We start from the raw sequence: 15,053 nt of genomic DNA, 5'->3' as shown, positions 1-15,053 counted from the left end.
GCTGACCAAAATATATATATAAAATATATATTCAAGTAAGCGGGTCTGGTGTTCAAACCCGCCCGAAACTCAAAAGGCCCGAGAAACTCGCAGATGAAACCCAGTATATTTAGATTTCCTATTTCCCTTGCTATTGTTCGTAGAAAGATTCACAGTTTAGCTAGTGGCCATGCCCATAAAGCAGAATGTTCACCTGTGCCTGTGGATATTAAAGTTTGTCGCTCAAAATCAAACATAAGGATGGATGTAGATGAACTGTTTGATGAAATGCCAGAATTAGATGTTCTATCAGTTACAACTTTAATTGGGCGGTTTGCCAGGCAGCACCGCTATGAAGAAGCCATGTGCCTCTTCTCAAGAATGCTTTTGTTGAATATTAAGCCTAATGAGTTCACTTTCGCTACTGTAATTCACTCTTCCACTGGTCTGAAGAACATTTATTTAGGGAAGCAGTTGCATGCTCGTACGATGAAGATGGGTCTTAACACTATTGTTTTTGTAGGTAGTGCAATGCTAGATTTCTATGCCAAGTTGTGTTCATTTGAGGAAGCTCGAAATGCTTTTGAAGATATCCAGAAGCCTAATGTTGTCTCTTACACTACTTTGATACATGGATACTTGAAGAAAGGGAAGATTGATGATGCTCTTCAGCTTTTTCAAGAGATGCCTGAAAGAAATGTTGTGTCATGGAATGCAATGGTTGGTGGATTTAGCCAGATGGGTCACAATGAAGAGGCTGTAAGTCTTTTTATTGAGATGCTGAGAGAAGGTTTCATGCCTAACCAATCTACATTTCCTTGTGCCATTACTTCAGCTGCGAATATGGCTTCACTTGGAATGGGCAAAAGTTTTCATGCTTGTGCTGTCAAGTCCTTATGCACCTCTGATGTATTTGTTTGCAATTCTTTAGTTAGCTTTTACGCAAAATGCGGAAGCATGGAAGATAGTCTCTTGGTTTTCAATGAACTTCCTGATAGAAATACTGTATCTTGGAATGCTGTGATATGCGGTTTTGCGCAGAATGGAAGAGGAGAGGATGCTGTGATCTTCTTTGAAAGGATGAGGGCCGCAGGTCTGAGACCTAATAGTGTTACTCTTCTCGGGCTTTTATGCGCTTGTAATCATGCTGGTCTTGTCGAAAAGGGTTATATGTACTTCAACCAAATGAGGCAAGAAGAGCCTGGCATTTTAAAACCTGAGCACTATGCCTGCATGGTTGATTTACTCTCTCGTTTTGGTCGTTTGAAAGAAGCAGCAAAGTTTCTTCATGATCTGCCTTTTGATCCAGGAACTGGCTTCTGGAAAGCATTACTTGGAGGCTGCCATATCCACTCGAATGCAGAATTGAGCGACTTAGCGGCACAAAAGATTCTGGCTTTGGATCCTGAAGATGTCTCATCATATGTAATGCTGTCAAATGCGTATTCTGCTGCTGGCAGATGGCAGCAAGTGTCAACAATAAGGAGAGAAATGAAGGAGAAGGGATTGAAGAGGATCCCAGGTTGTAGTTGGATTGAAGTTAGAAGCAAAATTCATGTCTTCCTTAATAGTGACAAGAACCATCATCAAAAGGAAGAAATTTACAGTTTCTTGAAATTTTGTGTTGAGCAATTGAGAGAGATAGAAGGTATCACATTTTCAATAGAGTATTAAGAAGAATCCATGTCATTGATTCTAATGTGGGGCAAGTGTTGGAAGTGACTTAATTTTATAATGAAGTTCTGAACGTTCAGAGGGGATCAAAATCTACTTCAAACTCCCTCTCTCTCAAGCACTATGATGATGATGATTGCTGAGTCTACTTGACTTCATTGAAGACTGGGGATTGATACTTTAAGCATGGTCTATGGCTATGCCAGCTGAAATGAACGTGGAAGGGTCCAAAGGTACGTCACTTAAAACACTTGTAAAAGCTTTGAACATGGCAAGAGATCATGGTACGTGCTAAAAAGGCAGGCACATTACAGATTTTGCGGAGATATCCTCCATTCTACTTGTAAATAACTTACAATTATGTATGGACGGAGAAAAATCGAAAGGTAAGGAAAGGAAATAAAAGAAGAATTGATTTTAATTACATTTGGCTATTAAAAGTTCCGCGGAAGGGAAAGGGAATAGAAGGCGAATGATTCTTTTTTATTTTATTTGTAAAAGGTGAAATGATTACACCCTAATATTATATGTAAAAAGTTTTAAACTCATAAAAAATATTAAAATTTAATTAATTGTTATTTTTATTTATATGAGTTTAATAAAAAAAGTCAAAATCTAATTAATTCTTTTCCTATTTTTATAATGATTATTTAATCCGTAACTAAATATAGATGAATAAACATTTCTTTTCATTCCTTTCAATTCTCTTTCCTTTATTTTGAAACACCTTTCCGTTTCCTCTATTCTACATCATGCATATTATATTTAAGTTGAAGCAGACACGATAGCTTTGAATTTAAGAAAAAAAATATTAAGAAATTAAATAAATAGTAAATATAATGAGAAATAAGAAAAAGATATCCTATTATTAAAATTAAAATTCTATAGTGATAAGCATGAAAAAAGATTAAGTTATCTGTATAAGCAAACTACGATTGATAGAATATAAGAGAATATAATTTTATTAAAATCAACCAGTGTCCTATTGGTTTGAAATCAGATTAATATAAAAGATATTGTTAAAGTATCTTAATAATTATTTTTATTATAATCTTAATTAATACATCAGAAATATTTAAATTTGTTGGGAGTCCAATGGAAACTGGGCTATATAATAGGAGGTAATCCAACTCTTACACTCGATATAATTGTGAAATCTCATCTAGTGCAGAAATTATATATAATTGTGAAATCTCATTTAGTGCAGAAATTAGAACTTGAATAATACACTAGAAATTATTGTTCTATTAATTGTTATTTTTATTCTTTTATCTTATTATTGGCAAAATTTTAAAAAAGATAAGAGTAAGATTAAATTATTAACATTTAAAAATATAAGTAAAATAAAGAATAAAAATTATAAAGAAACATTAATTTAAATAAGTATTTTAATTTTTTAATTAAATTTTTTTTATTATATAACTGAAGTAAAAAAATCTCCGGAGATGCTTTTAAAATATAAATAATAATTTTTTTTATAACTATTCTTACGTAAGGAATCTCATATTTAAAGGAAAAAAGAAAATTTTATCTTTATTAAGAAAAAAACAACATTTTGTTTGTTGCACCCATTGCAAAAAAAAAAAAGAAAAACCATTCAAAGAAAATTATTTCTCCTCTTAAATGTTCATTGTTTCTTAGAAAGAAAGGAGAGAGAGAAATGTTAATATTTCATAAGAAAAAGAAAATATTATATCAATATACAATTTTTTTAAACTAAAATAAATTATAATTATAAAATAAATTCTTATAATTTAATTAAATTCATAATTTTAAAATTTATCAGTTCTCATAAATCTCTCACCTTCTAAAAAATTTTATTTTTAAAAGTTTAAAATTCACCATTTTTAATGAATGGTGAATTGATATAATATAAACGCCTCGGCTAATTTGACTCCCAGACTCTACTTCATTTCGTTCTGTTTCATTCCATCAAAATAAACACAGTATAAAGATTCTCCGGCCCACATTTGGAAATAAATGGGCCTTGAGAGGCCCATTATGATACACCTGTCACATTAATAGCATGAACAGCAAAACGTCATTGATAATCTTCATCAATGATCAAAGGCCAAAAAAGAACCAGTGGTCCCGTGCGTATGCAATCAGAGAAATCAAGAACGACAAACAGACTTGTATGTGGACCCCACCCCCCATCTTCCTTAACCACAGTTAGAACCATAACCATCGATACCAGTTAACCCTGGTTAAGATTCAGCCTCTTTCCTTCCTCCCCGCTTTCAGATCCTCTCTCTCTCTCTCTCTCCCTTGATTGCAGATTCAATTTAGGGTTTTTCAAAATTTCAAAATCAAATTCCGATTTCCACAACTTCCGCTTCATTTTTTCTTCAATTGATACACCGGGTCGATAAATGGATCCAAGAATTTGTTGAAATCTGAGGACAGAAAAGATACAAAATGGAGACGCAGAGAATAACAGAATTGCCATTAAGGAACATGGATAAACGTCCGAGAAAACGGCCTCGTTTGACATGGGACATGCCTCCTCCTCCTCCTCCCAAGGTTTTCAATTTGTTTTTCTTGAAACTTTGATTTTTAATTTTTCAGTTTTTGGAGAATTATTTAGTTTTGCTATATTTGTGTGTGAAATGCAGGTGCTTTCAGCGATGTATTGCGGTCAGGATTTAGGGAATAATGATGGAGGAGGTATTATTAATACAAATTTTGGGTATCCAAATATGTATTACAGGGATGTTCCTGTTTCTGTTCCTGTTCCTGTTCCTGTTCCTATTCCTCTTCCAATTACAGTTCCTCGTAATGTTTCACCTCCTTGGAGACCTGATGATAAAGATGGTCATTATGTCTTTGCTATTGGCGAGAATTTGACTCCTCGTTGTAAGTTTTTTTTTCTTTAATTTGTTAAAATGCATCATGTGATGTTGTTTTTTAGCAATATAGTAACTTTCTCCTGGGCAGGGCTATATTTAATATATTTTTTCCTCGGAGAATAGGGTGCAAGTCGTTGATCGGAAAATAAATAAACAAATCGTGTGCGATTTTTAAATATTTTCTTAGAAATTCTAATGTGATATGGCCTTTCAGCTTTCAGTTCAAAGAAAATAAATATAAAATCAATTTGGGATGCTCATTTATTTGTTTACTGACACCTTGTATCTCTTTTACTTTAATCTTGCAGACAGGATTCTCGGCAAAATGGGTGAAGGTTAGTAATTTTATTAGTTTTTAACTTTATTCGAATTTCATGTATTTTATGTAGTGGTTTTCTCCTTAAGTTCGGAGAATATAGGTTTGTTACTTCTGCATTTCATTGTTGCAAAGAATAAAGGCTGGATGCTGTGAAATTTGTATATCAGCATTCTTACTGGAGTAGATTTTTGTAATTCGCTTGCCGTAATCCATTGGTGCCTTATTGGTATTTCTTGCAGGGACATTTGGGCAAGTCTTAGAATGTCTTGATAATGAAAAGAAAGAGATTGTGGCAATAAAAATTGTTCGCTCCATACACAAGTATCGTGAGGCTGCCATGATTGAAATTGACGTCCTACAGAGGCTTGCCAGGCATGATATTGGTGGCACTCGGTAAGGATGTTTCCTTATCTATTCCAACCCTTATTCACATAGAAATTTGAAGTGATTTTGGTGTAAGTGGTTTTATTCTTTGCAGTTGTGTGCAAATACGGAATTGGTTTGACTATCGTAATCATATTTGTATTGTAAGTATTTATTGGTATTTCCAATTTGATTAATTTGAAGGGGCAGTACGTTTTCCTGCTTCTCTTCGTTCCTGTGAGTTAAAGAACTTGCGGATGAATTTAAATGGTTTCAACAGGTATTTGAGAAGCTTGGACCAAGCTTATACGATTTTCTCCGCAAAAACAGCTACAGTTCATTTCCCATTGATCTAGTTCGGGAGCTTGGCAGACAACTTTTGGAGTCTGTTGCATGTGTGTGGACAATTCTTGTACCAACTTTTATCTATTTTTTGTTAACTTAAACACTCAGATGCTTTTAACAGAAGCAAGATATGAGCATAAATAGTTACTTCACTTTATCATTTTCATAATTTCTTTTTTACCCCCAAAGTAGACGCTGTTTTGGACTAGTACAGAATTGGTTGATGATAATGGTAACTCTCTCTTGTAGATTGCTCATTAGTTCATGTGCCTTGCAGTTATGCATGACTTACGACTGATTCACACTGATCTGAAGCCTGAGAATATACTGCTGGTTTCCGCTGAGTATATCAAAGTGCCAGATTATAAGGTAACCTTCTCAATAGCCTGCAGCTATTTTAGATTTTTAATTTACTTATTTTTTTATACATGCTGTCTTCACTTATTTGTACTTGTGAATGCACGAGGCTTAGGATATAAATGAGATCAACTTTTTGAATTTGGAATGTTGGTGTTTGTTGTAGCCAATAAAAAAAGCTTACCTTTTCCCTTGTTTCTTACTGAGATGTTTATTTTTTTAATAACCATTTGAGGATACTTTTGCCTTCTTCAGTGGGGTTTGGAGGTGAGAAATGGAGAGTAGAATAGAATTGAGAAAGGAGAGATGGGGATTATATTGTGCCATGTCGCAGAGTTTTCAATATTGTAGTGGCACAATTTAGTGCCTATTTCATATGTTATGCTACTTTAGTTTAGATCACTGGTTAATCTCTACTGAAGAAGCTTCCTTTCATCAATTTCTTTTCCCCTTAATTTTTAACCTAAGGTACAAGCAATTTTCATATTTTTTTCCTGTCTTCTTCTTTACGTAACTGTTGTTCTTATTTTGTTGTTCTTATTTTTCCTGATGTTAATAAAATTTCACTAATAATTGTTTCTTTTTCTTTTTACAACTTTGTGCTTGTGGCTGAATCAGTTTCTTTCTCGTTCCACGAAAGATGGGTCTTATTTCAAGAATCTTCCTAAGTCAAGTGCTATCAAGCTCATTGATTTTGGGAGTACTACATTTGAACATCAGGATCACAGCTATGTGGTGTCAACACGGCATTATCGGGCACCAGAGGTTATCTTAGGTAATTATCACAAAACTATAGGAGTCATTGGTGTATATGCACGTGTCTCTCAATTGATAGGATATTTTCTGCAGGTCTTGGATGGAACTATCCTTGTGATTTATGGAGTGTTGGTTGCATACTTGTTGAATTATGTTCTGTAAGTGACTGCAGTTTTTATATCTTGGTCTTTGCTTTATTTTTTTTTTTTTTTTTGGGGGGGGGAGAAGGAGAGGGGAGAGAATAGTGATTCTAGTACCTGAAGAGGAAGGGTTCAGGGTTCTGATATTTCAAATCTTTTAACAGGAAAATATTACAAGTTTTAATTTGTTTCACAAATAAATTGTTAGTATAGGTAAAATGCTACCTGAAACTAATTTCTTTTCACAAAGTTAATAGGAGAGATGCATCAAGCATGTGATCATGTTACTAGTGAGGATACTTGGGAAACTATTGCTTCTGTGAAATCCTAGAAGCGTGATATAATAATTTATAACTAACTTGGTGTAGTACCCATTCATATTAACCTTATTGTACTCTGGTTTTCCTGTCATTAGGGTGAAGCCTTATTTCAAACACATGAGAACTTGGAGCATCTTGCCATGATGGAGAGAGTTTTAGGGCCACTTCCGCAACATATGGTGGTCAGAGCTGAGTAAGAGAGATTCCAGTGCTCTTTCTTTATATGGTTTTTCTGTTTGTTTTGTTCCATTTGGAAGAAGCGCTAATGTCATGCCCTATCATGTTGCAGCCGTCGTGCTGAAAAATATTTCAGGAGAGGAACACGATTAGATTGGCCTGAGGGTGCAACTTCAAGAGAAAGCATGAGAGCAGTTTGGAAATTGCCTCGTCTTCCGGTAACTTGTTCGGAAATTGCCTCTTATTTTACACGTAGACATTACATAAATACCACAAAAGACCTAGCATCAATAGTGGGTCATTCTGTTTGAAATCCATTGATAAGGGGCTTGAAGTTCTTGGGAGTAACTTCCTGTCAAATTTGTGCAACTTCGAACTCACTGTATCTTCCAAGGTTCTTGTCGATTTTACTTCCCATTTCGGTCTCTTTTCTCTTAAAAAAACCGACTTAACATTAATTGATTATTCCCAGAATTTAAATTTTGTTCAATTCATTTTCGTATAGAAATATTGACACTATTGTTTGGTTTTCTGTTCCTCTTACTGTGGCATATGGTCAGACACATTGCATTGTATCTTTTTCTTGATTCTCTCCTTTCTGATATTTTTTTTTTTTCCCTTCCTTTTTCTTCCTTTTTTCTTTTTTGGCAGAACCTTATCATGCAACATGTAGATCATTCCGCTGGTGATTTGATCGACCTATTGCAAGGGCTCTTAAGATATGACCCGGCAGAGCGGCTCAAAGCCAGGGAAGCTTTAAGACATCCATTCTTCACAAGAGATCCAAGAAGATGCGGCTATCCTTTATAATGCCGTCCCTAAAAGTGAGGAGCACTGAGCAATGGTATATATATATATATATATATAACAAAGAGATGTCATACTGTGATTGATGCGGTGACATAATTTTTTCATGTCAAGTTTAACATACAATTGTTACCATATAGTGAAGTGTATTCTCTTCCTGCCACGTCCATTTTCCCCCCTTTCGTGGGTTTTTTCTTTTCTACGGCCTTCCTAATTGACGTGTATACCCATAATTTCCGGTTTGTCTTGTGATGATGATCAAGTAAACAAAAACAAAAAATGTTACAGCGTGTGTAAGATGGATGACTTATTTTTTCGTATTGTATTTTCCTTGAGACAAACAAATAGTTTCCATTCGGTTTCTGCAACAAAGAGGGGAAAGGAAATGCAGTTGGTCAAGTCAAATTCAGAGCTGCCCTAGTGTTCTTTTCATCTGCTTAAATCCTTGGAGATAAAAATTTATTAGATTTGAGATAGGATTTTCGCATTAGTTTGGTTTAAAGAATAATATTTATTATTAACCGATTAATTCAGTTTTGAAATTTTCACTTGTTGGATAGAATTTTGGCAATAATCTGTTTATTACTTAAAAATCGAACCAAATAATTCAGTTTTTCAAACCGAATGGAAGAGTAGTAGATTGACCAAATATCTGATTTTGCGGGTTGGGATGATGCCATCTCCTAAGAACAGGAATCAGCCGTGATACAACAGCAAACCTGTCACTATCAATTTCTAGCTGTAATTTGCATGTACAGATGCTTATCTCTTATCTGTAATGCATTCAGAATATGCAAAGATTCCAAATTAAAACTTGGTTAATCTAGAGAAAAGCATTACCATCTTATTTATGTACTTTTAATAATCATATTTATTTCGATAACCTTTGTGTCAGCCGCTAACACTCAATTGTTCTCAAAAGTGATATTGGTAGTTGATAAACTACACCAAGAGATATATATATATATATATATATATATATATATATATATATATATATATATATATATATATATATATATATATTTATATTTATATAAATTTCAACATTTGTAAAAGTTCTCATTCAGTGTAGACTTTTTTCGTTTTGGCTTTCTAGTTCTTAAACTTTTAAATGTTTCTATATATACTTTAGACTCTTTTCAATTTAGTCCCTCTTAACTTTAATAAATAATTTTTAGGTTCCCCTCGTTTACTGGGTTTGGCTATTTTAATGCTTTGTTAGTGCAGCAGCTCACCTATGGTTTCTAGTTTCACATTTAGGCTTTTCTTTAAAAAAAAAATATTGCTAGTGTACCTTGAATGTCTAGCAGCCCTAAATTTTCCAAGATTTCCATCACCCTTATACTTGGAATCTTTAGTTTTGTTGTTTTAGTATACGATGTTGTTTTTGTTTTACATAACTAGCTTTTCTTAATTTTATTAATAAAATATTTTTGCTTATAAAAAGATTCGTGTATATATATATATATATATTTTATTAAAAATCTATTGAACTCATGTGGTGGTCTTTGTCAAAAAATAGGCGTAATTGATTAGAATCTAAAATCTGTTTAGGTAATTAATTCTAAGAAGATTTAGGGAAAGTTCTCTATCGGATAGTTGGTATACTACTTTTGAAATTGGAAAAAATATTCACGGGATATTTTTTAACCACGCAAAATGAAAAGTTAGCTAAAAGTAAAAGAGTTTGAGAGTATCGAGTAATTAGTAAGAACGACAAGAGTATAAGGTCACAAGGCATTTAAAGAAACAAATAAATTGAAACCATGGCAAAGACCAAAGCATGAATTTCATTTTTAGAAAAGAAGAAGACCATATAGTACTGTGTTGTACAAAATGTATATGATCTAAACCCATTTTGGACTGAATTGAAACTATACTTTTCCCTCTCTCTATACTTTTTTCCAACCATAGGAAAAGTACTTCTTTGGGGTGGTGTTTTTGGCCATTTATGGCCGGAAACCAACTCTCCTCTCCTTTCTCTTTTACCATAATTTGCTTTGTACTCTATGAAATAAGTTTTCAGGGGCTTCTTTGGCTTACACATGTAAAGGTAGATAGATCTATGGACCTATTTTGTTTTTTCTTTTTGTTTATTCAATTTTAATCAATTTAGACTTTGATATATATTCCTACTTATATACAAAACTAATAGATGATTGATACATATTCATTAGTTTTAAATAATAAAATATATGTCTATTATCTACTATTAAAATGTAAAACACTCATAATACTTATCATTCTCTTATTTGTTATGGTGTATACACCAAGTTTAGATAAAAAAATTTATGGATTTAGTTGTATTTCTCGAGAGAATCATTTCCCATAAAAAGTGTTTTACATACTATTATAGTAAAGTTTTGGATTGAGCCTCCTATGGATGTTATGGTTGCTTGATTTGTAGGTGACTTTGATATCGATTAAGCATCTGCATAGTTTAACTACAGTTAATAGTTGATAGCTGATAGCTAGTAAATATAAATCATTTGGTTAAGTATTATTAGCTATTAATGTTAGTATATTAAATTACTATTTAAAATAAAATTTATTTTTAATATATTATATTATTATTTAATTGTACAAATTATTAAACATAATTTATAATAATCGATATTGGTATAATTAACTTTATTCAGTTTAGTTATATTTGTTCTCTAAAACTAGGGTCTTCAGCAAGCTTAGGATTAAGATCAGATTGGACGAAGGAGTTGATTCGTGCGCCTATGAATGCTCCTTCTGTGTTCCGAAGTACACAATCCGCTCCAATCATACCTTGTTGATTAAATATAGCGGCATCTATATTACATTTCGGCCATCCAGTCTTAGGCTTCTTCCACTTTGCAAGGTTGTGATGAAACAGTCCACTGTTGTCTGGGCTTGGTGGATTGGTTTGCTGGGCAATAAGCCATTTATGTAAATACGTAACTGCACCATCAACAATCTGTGTTGGCTGCTTTCGTTTAGAGTACCATACAACCTCATTCCTGTGAATCCATAAGTTCCATACTAGCACAGCAATACAACCCCAAGTCGATTTTTCAAATTTGGTAAACATCTCTTGAAGCCAATCACAAATAGAGCCATTGCGGTTGCCCCTTGAGATCAAAACTGAGATAACCCACACTTCCTTCACAAAACTACAATCAATAAGAGCGTAATAGATGGATTCACCAGGTTTAGAACATAGAGGACATAGATCCTGCACATTTACACGCTTCAATACCAGGTTAGACATAGTGTGAAGACAATTGGTAGAAGCTCTCCAGACAGTAGCTTTGAACTTCGGGGGAGCATTTAGGGATTAAAAAGTAGTTAGTTTAATTGAAATTGATGGGCATGAGTGTCTATTCAAATTGATCCCTATTCAAAAAGTAGAGACTAAAATATCAAATCAAGACATCCCTGACTCAATCCAACTTGAAATATTTGGACACTGCCACTTTCACTCAACTCAATTTGAAAATTTAAAGCTTAAGCTTGAAACTCATAATCAAGCTAGAATGAATTTTATTTTTAAGGCTTAAACTTTACTTGATGAGATATTTAAAATATTTAACTTCAATAATTTCTTGACTCAATCACTTTAAATAAAAATTATTAATAATCTTAAATTCAATTCCAAATAAAATTAATTCAGTTCGAGTTATAAAATACTAGGAGATAAATTACAAAAATAATATAAACTAGTAGGGTGTTTGGTTTTAAAGTTTGATGTAGTTAATTATTGTTTCTCACTGAACATCTCTGTTAAAGCATTTAGCAAAAACTTAAGAAACAATAACTGATAGTTGATTTAATTTCAATCAATCGTTGATCGTATCAATTCTATTTTAGAACTTTTTTTAATTATATGATAGCTTATTTGATTTTATTTATTTATTTGGACATTATTATCTTTATTAAAATTTATTAATAATATTTATTTTAAATTGATTTCATATAATTAGATTTTTATATTTTATAATAAATAATTATTATTTTAAAATTATTCTTAATAGTTAAATAATTTTAATATTTATAATTATGGTATTTGAAATTAAAAAATTTTATTAGTAAGATTTAAAACTAAATTTCTACTTTTAAAATAACTTTTATAGATACTTTTAGTAATAAATACAATTGAGATAAAGAAAATTAACTACAATAATTTTAGTTATTATAAGTTATTTTTATTAATTTATATCATTAAATATAATATAATAAAATAAAATATATATAATGATAAAATATATCTCCAATGGTCATTTAACAAATTAACAACAACCGCTAATAAAATATTATCAAACGGTTTAATTTATCAACCGTCAGCTACCAACTGCATTAATCAGCCACCAAATAAGTCTAAGATTTGATTGGCAAATTTTCTAGATTAAATATATTATGTTTGAATTATTGAAAAGGAATTATATATAAAAATAAAATAATAAAAAATATATTTGAACCATAAACTTATCTCATACTCGATTTAATGAAAATACCTATTAAATCTTAACCATATATTTAGTTAGATGTATATTTATACTTTTGAACTCATATTAATAAATTAGTTAAATAATTTAATTTAAAAAATATTTTAGTTTTATTTATATAAATATTTAAATATTTTTAACTTTTGATTTGATCTAATATACATTTTAATATTATTTTTACTAACTTTTAAATATTTATTCATAATATACATATACATCTTAGCATTAAAGGAAGTTATATATATTTTTATCTAATTCAAGTGTATGGCTCAATTTATACACTAACTTGTTTGATGATCATACATATTCATAATAGTTTAAATAAAGGAAAAGCTTACATACATCATATATATACATTATAATAAATAGGAAAGTGACATTTATATATGAGTATTTTACACTTCAAAATTTAGTAATTGACATATATTCTATTATTTGAAACTAATGCATGTGTCAATCATTTATCAATTTAGTATATAGATAAAAATATATACATGGACTAGGTAAAAAAAATTTATAAATAATTAAATATATATCAATCGTCTATAAATTTAAAATATTATTTTATATATTGTAATATATATATCCGATAATATATAATAGTAATCTATTAAATTAAATTTAAAATGTTAAACTGAATAAAAAATTTAAATATATAAAATATAATTTTTTTTGTCAATAAAAAAAAGAGAGAGAATAGTGGTAGTGATCCCGTTAGACCAGCGGGAGAAATTCAATAAAGATGCAGTCTTGAACACTCTTGAAAAAATGTTTTTCAAAATACCGTCCCTTTTAAGTTTGAATCCAAAATCTCGAGTGACTTTATCAAAGTCATCCCCCAAGCTAGCACCCTAGTGGTAAATATGTATTTGGCCAACATACCTCATATGAGTTTTAATTCAGTGATGCCAAACCATACTAAAGTGGTGAAGGGAGGACTCATGTCAGGACAGAAGACTAAGACGGCGCATTTCGCGAATGGTAAAACATGGGGCCAAATTGGCAAGTGGAGCCCACATATCACGTGGAGTGTGATTCAATGGCCACGTCAGCTGATATAAAATCTCTTCTAATCCTTTCTCCACCAATCATCATCCCCGTCCCACGTGGGACTTCGGACCCCACTTTTACTATGATGTCATAAGATCCTATTTTGTCTTTTAAATTTTCCTTTAAGGTGATTTCTTCGTAGAATAATATAAAATATTGCATCAACCTACCAGCAGCACCAGCAGGTTGCCATGTTCAACATTCCTAGTTATTATATATATAATTCAACCTTTTTTTGGCTTTTCTTGATCCACTTCCTCCCCTTTCTTCTTCTCTCTCCCTTACTTTCCTTTTGTTCTTAGTTCCTAATCCTACCTGTAGCTTCTTCTTCCTTCCTCCTTAAATTGAATCCTGATTCTTCTGCACACACACACACATATATGCATGTAACTTGTATATCTTGCTGAACTTTTACTTGATCGATACCACCATATATTTATCAAGGCATCATCAGGATCATGGGCGACTCTTCTGCTTCTTATATTCACATGGTACATATCAATATCTATAAATCTGCAACTTTCTTGCTGGAATTCTTAGCCAACTTGGCATGTGTGTATATATATACATTCACCCAGTGTTATTTTGATGATGGTGTTATACACACATGCAGGTGCACCATCTAATAGAAGAGTGCATCATATTCAACATGACCAGAGAAGAGTGCATGGAAGCTCTTTCCAAGCATGCTAACATCAAACCTGTCATCACTTCCACAGGTCACTACTATCTAACTAGCTACAAATCATATACCTTTTCTTCTACTTAAGATTAATATTTCTTTCTCTTTTTTCTTTCTCTCTCTATAATTGGATTTTCACTGAAATTGGAATTGAATACTTCACATGTGTGTATGTTACAGTGTGGAATGAGTTGGAGAAGGAGAACAAGGAGTTCTTTGAGGCTTACAAGAACAAAAAGGAAAATCAAAACGAGGCACAAGATCCAAAGCATGATTAATTGCTGATTCTTCCAAGATTGGTGTCAATAAAGAAGACTGGTTAGTCTTTGTAAGATCATCTGGTAAGAAAATAATCAGGTGCCAATCGGTAAAAACGAAAAAGAAAAAAGAAGGAAACCCTGATTTTTCCCGTAATTTGTATAGTGTCTTCTAAGGGAGGATTCGTTTGGTAGCAAATAAGCTTAGTAAGCGCCTTTGGACTGTAGTACGTAGCGTATCCTTAATAAGATTCTAAAGGTCATGAACGGCGTCGTACAGGTTCTTAACGCTCTTCTCATACTGTACTTGGAAACGTGAAGGCACGTGGGAGCAATGCGGGAACAGGGAGCTTGCATGCTGTCATATGCAAGGCAATGCCCCTTGTGTTGTTTCTATTGTAAGATTTTTATTGAAAATTGCTACTTTTCATCCTCATTTATTTCAGGGCAAATTATAAAATCTCCTACATATGGGCTATGGCAAATTAGCATTAAAAAAAAAA

At 32.1% G+C, this 15,053-nt stretch overlaps 3 protein-coding genes across 4 annotated transcripts; all 3 read left to right on the top strand.

Moving 5' to 3' along the window:
* The first annotated feature begins 83 nt into the window (after positions 1 to 83).
* LOC8276610 (pentatricopeptide repeat-containing protein At5g42450, mitochondrial) lies at positions 84 to 2,077 on the top strand. The gene has a single exon (XM_002532958.4). It carries the CDS (start codon positions 94 to 96, stop codon positions 1,651 to 1,653), a length of 1,560 nt encoding a protein of 519 aa, XP_002533004.1. The 5' UTR covers positions 84 to 93; the 3' UTR covers positions 1,654 to 2,077.
* A 1,766-nt stretch (positions 2,078 to 3,843) lies between these two features.
* LOC8276611 (serine/threonine-protein kinase AFC1) lies at positions 3,844 to 8,406 on the top strand. 2 transcript variants are annotated; one of them, XM_048369890.1, is made up of 12 exons: positions 3,844 to 4,176; positions 4,269 to 4,509; positions 4,811 to 4,837; positions 5,061 to 5,214; positions 5,300 to 5,348; positions 5,465 to 5,579; positions 5,807 to 5,898; positions 6,505 to 6,661; positions 6,736 to 6,800; positions 7,198 to 7,295; positions 7,392 to 7,497; positions 7,931 to 8,406. In XM_048369890.1, the coding sequence occupies exons 1-12, from the start codon at positions 4,072 to 4,074 to the stop codon at positions 8,087 to 8,089; spliced, it is 1,368 nt and encodes a 455-aa protein (XP_048225847.1). In that variant the 5' UTR covers positions 3,844 to 4,071; the 3' UTR covers positions 8,090 to 8,406. The 2 variants fall into 2 exon arrangements, with proteins under 2 accessions (XP_048225847.1, XP_048225848.1); XM_048369891.1 differs by lacking the exons at positions 3,844 to 4,176; positions 4,269 to 4,509; positions 5,300 to 5,348; positions 5,465 to 5,579.
* A 5,380-nt stretch (positions 8,407 to 13,786) lies between these two features.
* LOC8276613 lies at positions 13,787 to 15,028 on the top strand. The gene is made up of 3 exons (XM_048379955.1): positions 13,787 to 14,102; positions 14,225 to 14,330; positions 14,474 to 15,028. Exons 1-3 carry the CDS (start codon positions 14,070 to 14,072, stop codon positions 14,569 to 14,571), a joined length of 237 nt encoding a protein of 78 aa, XP_048235912.1. The 5' UTR covers positions 13,787 to 14,069; the 3' UTR covers positions 14,572 to 15,028.
* The last annotated feature ends 25 nt before the right edge of the window (positions 15,029 to 15,053 follow it).

Source organism: Ricinus communis, chromosome 10 (genome assembly GCF_019578655.1).
Source record: "Ricinus communis isolate WT05 ecotype wild-type chromosome 10, ASM1957865v1, whole genome shotgun sequence".
In the NCBI taxonomy this organism is placed as follows: domain Eukaryota; kingdom Viridiplantae; phylum Streptophyta; class Magnoliopsida; order Malpighiales; family Euphorbiaceae; genus Ricinus; species Ricinus communis.
The sequence above is the reverse complement of the archived record's forward strand: the minus strand, read 5'-3'. Positions and strand labels throughout refer to the sequence as shown.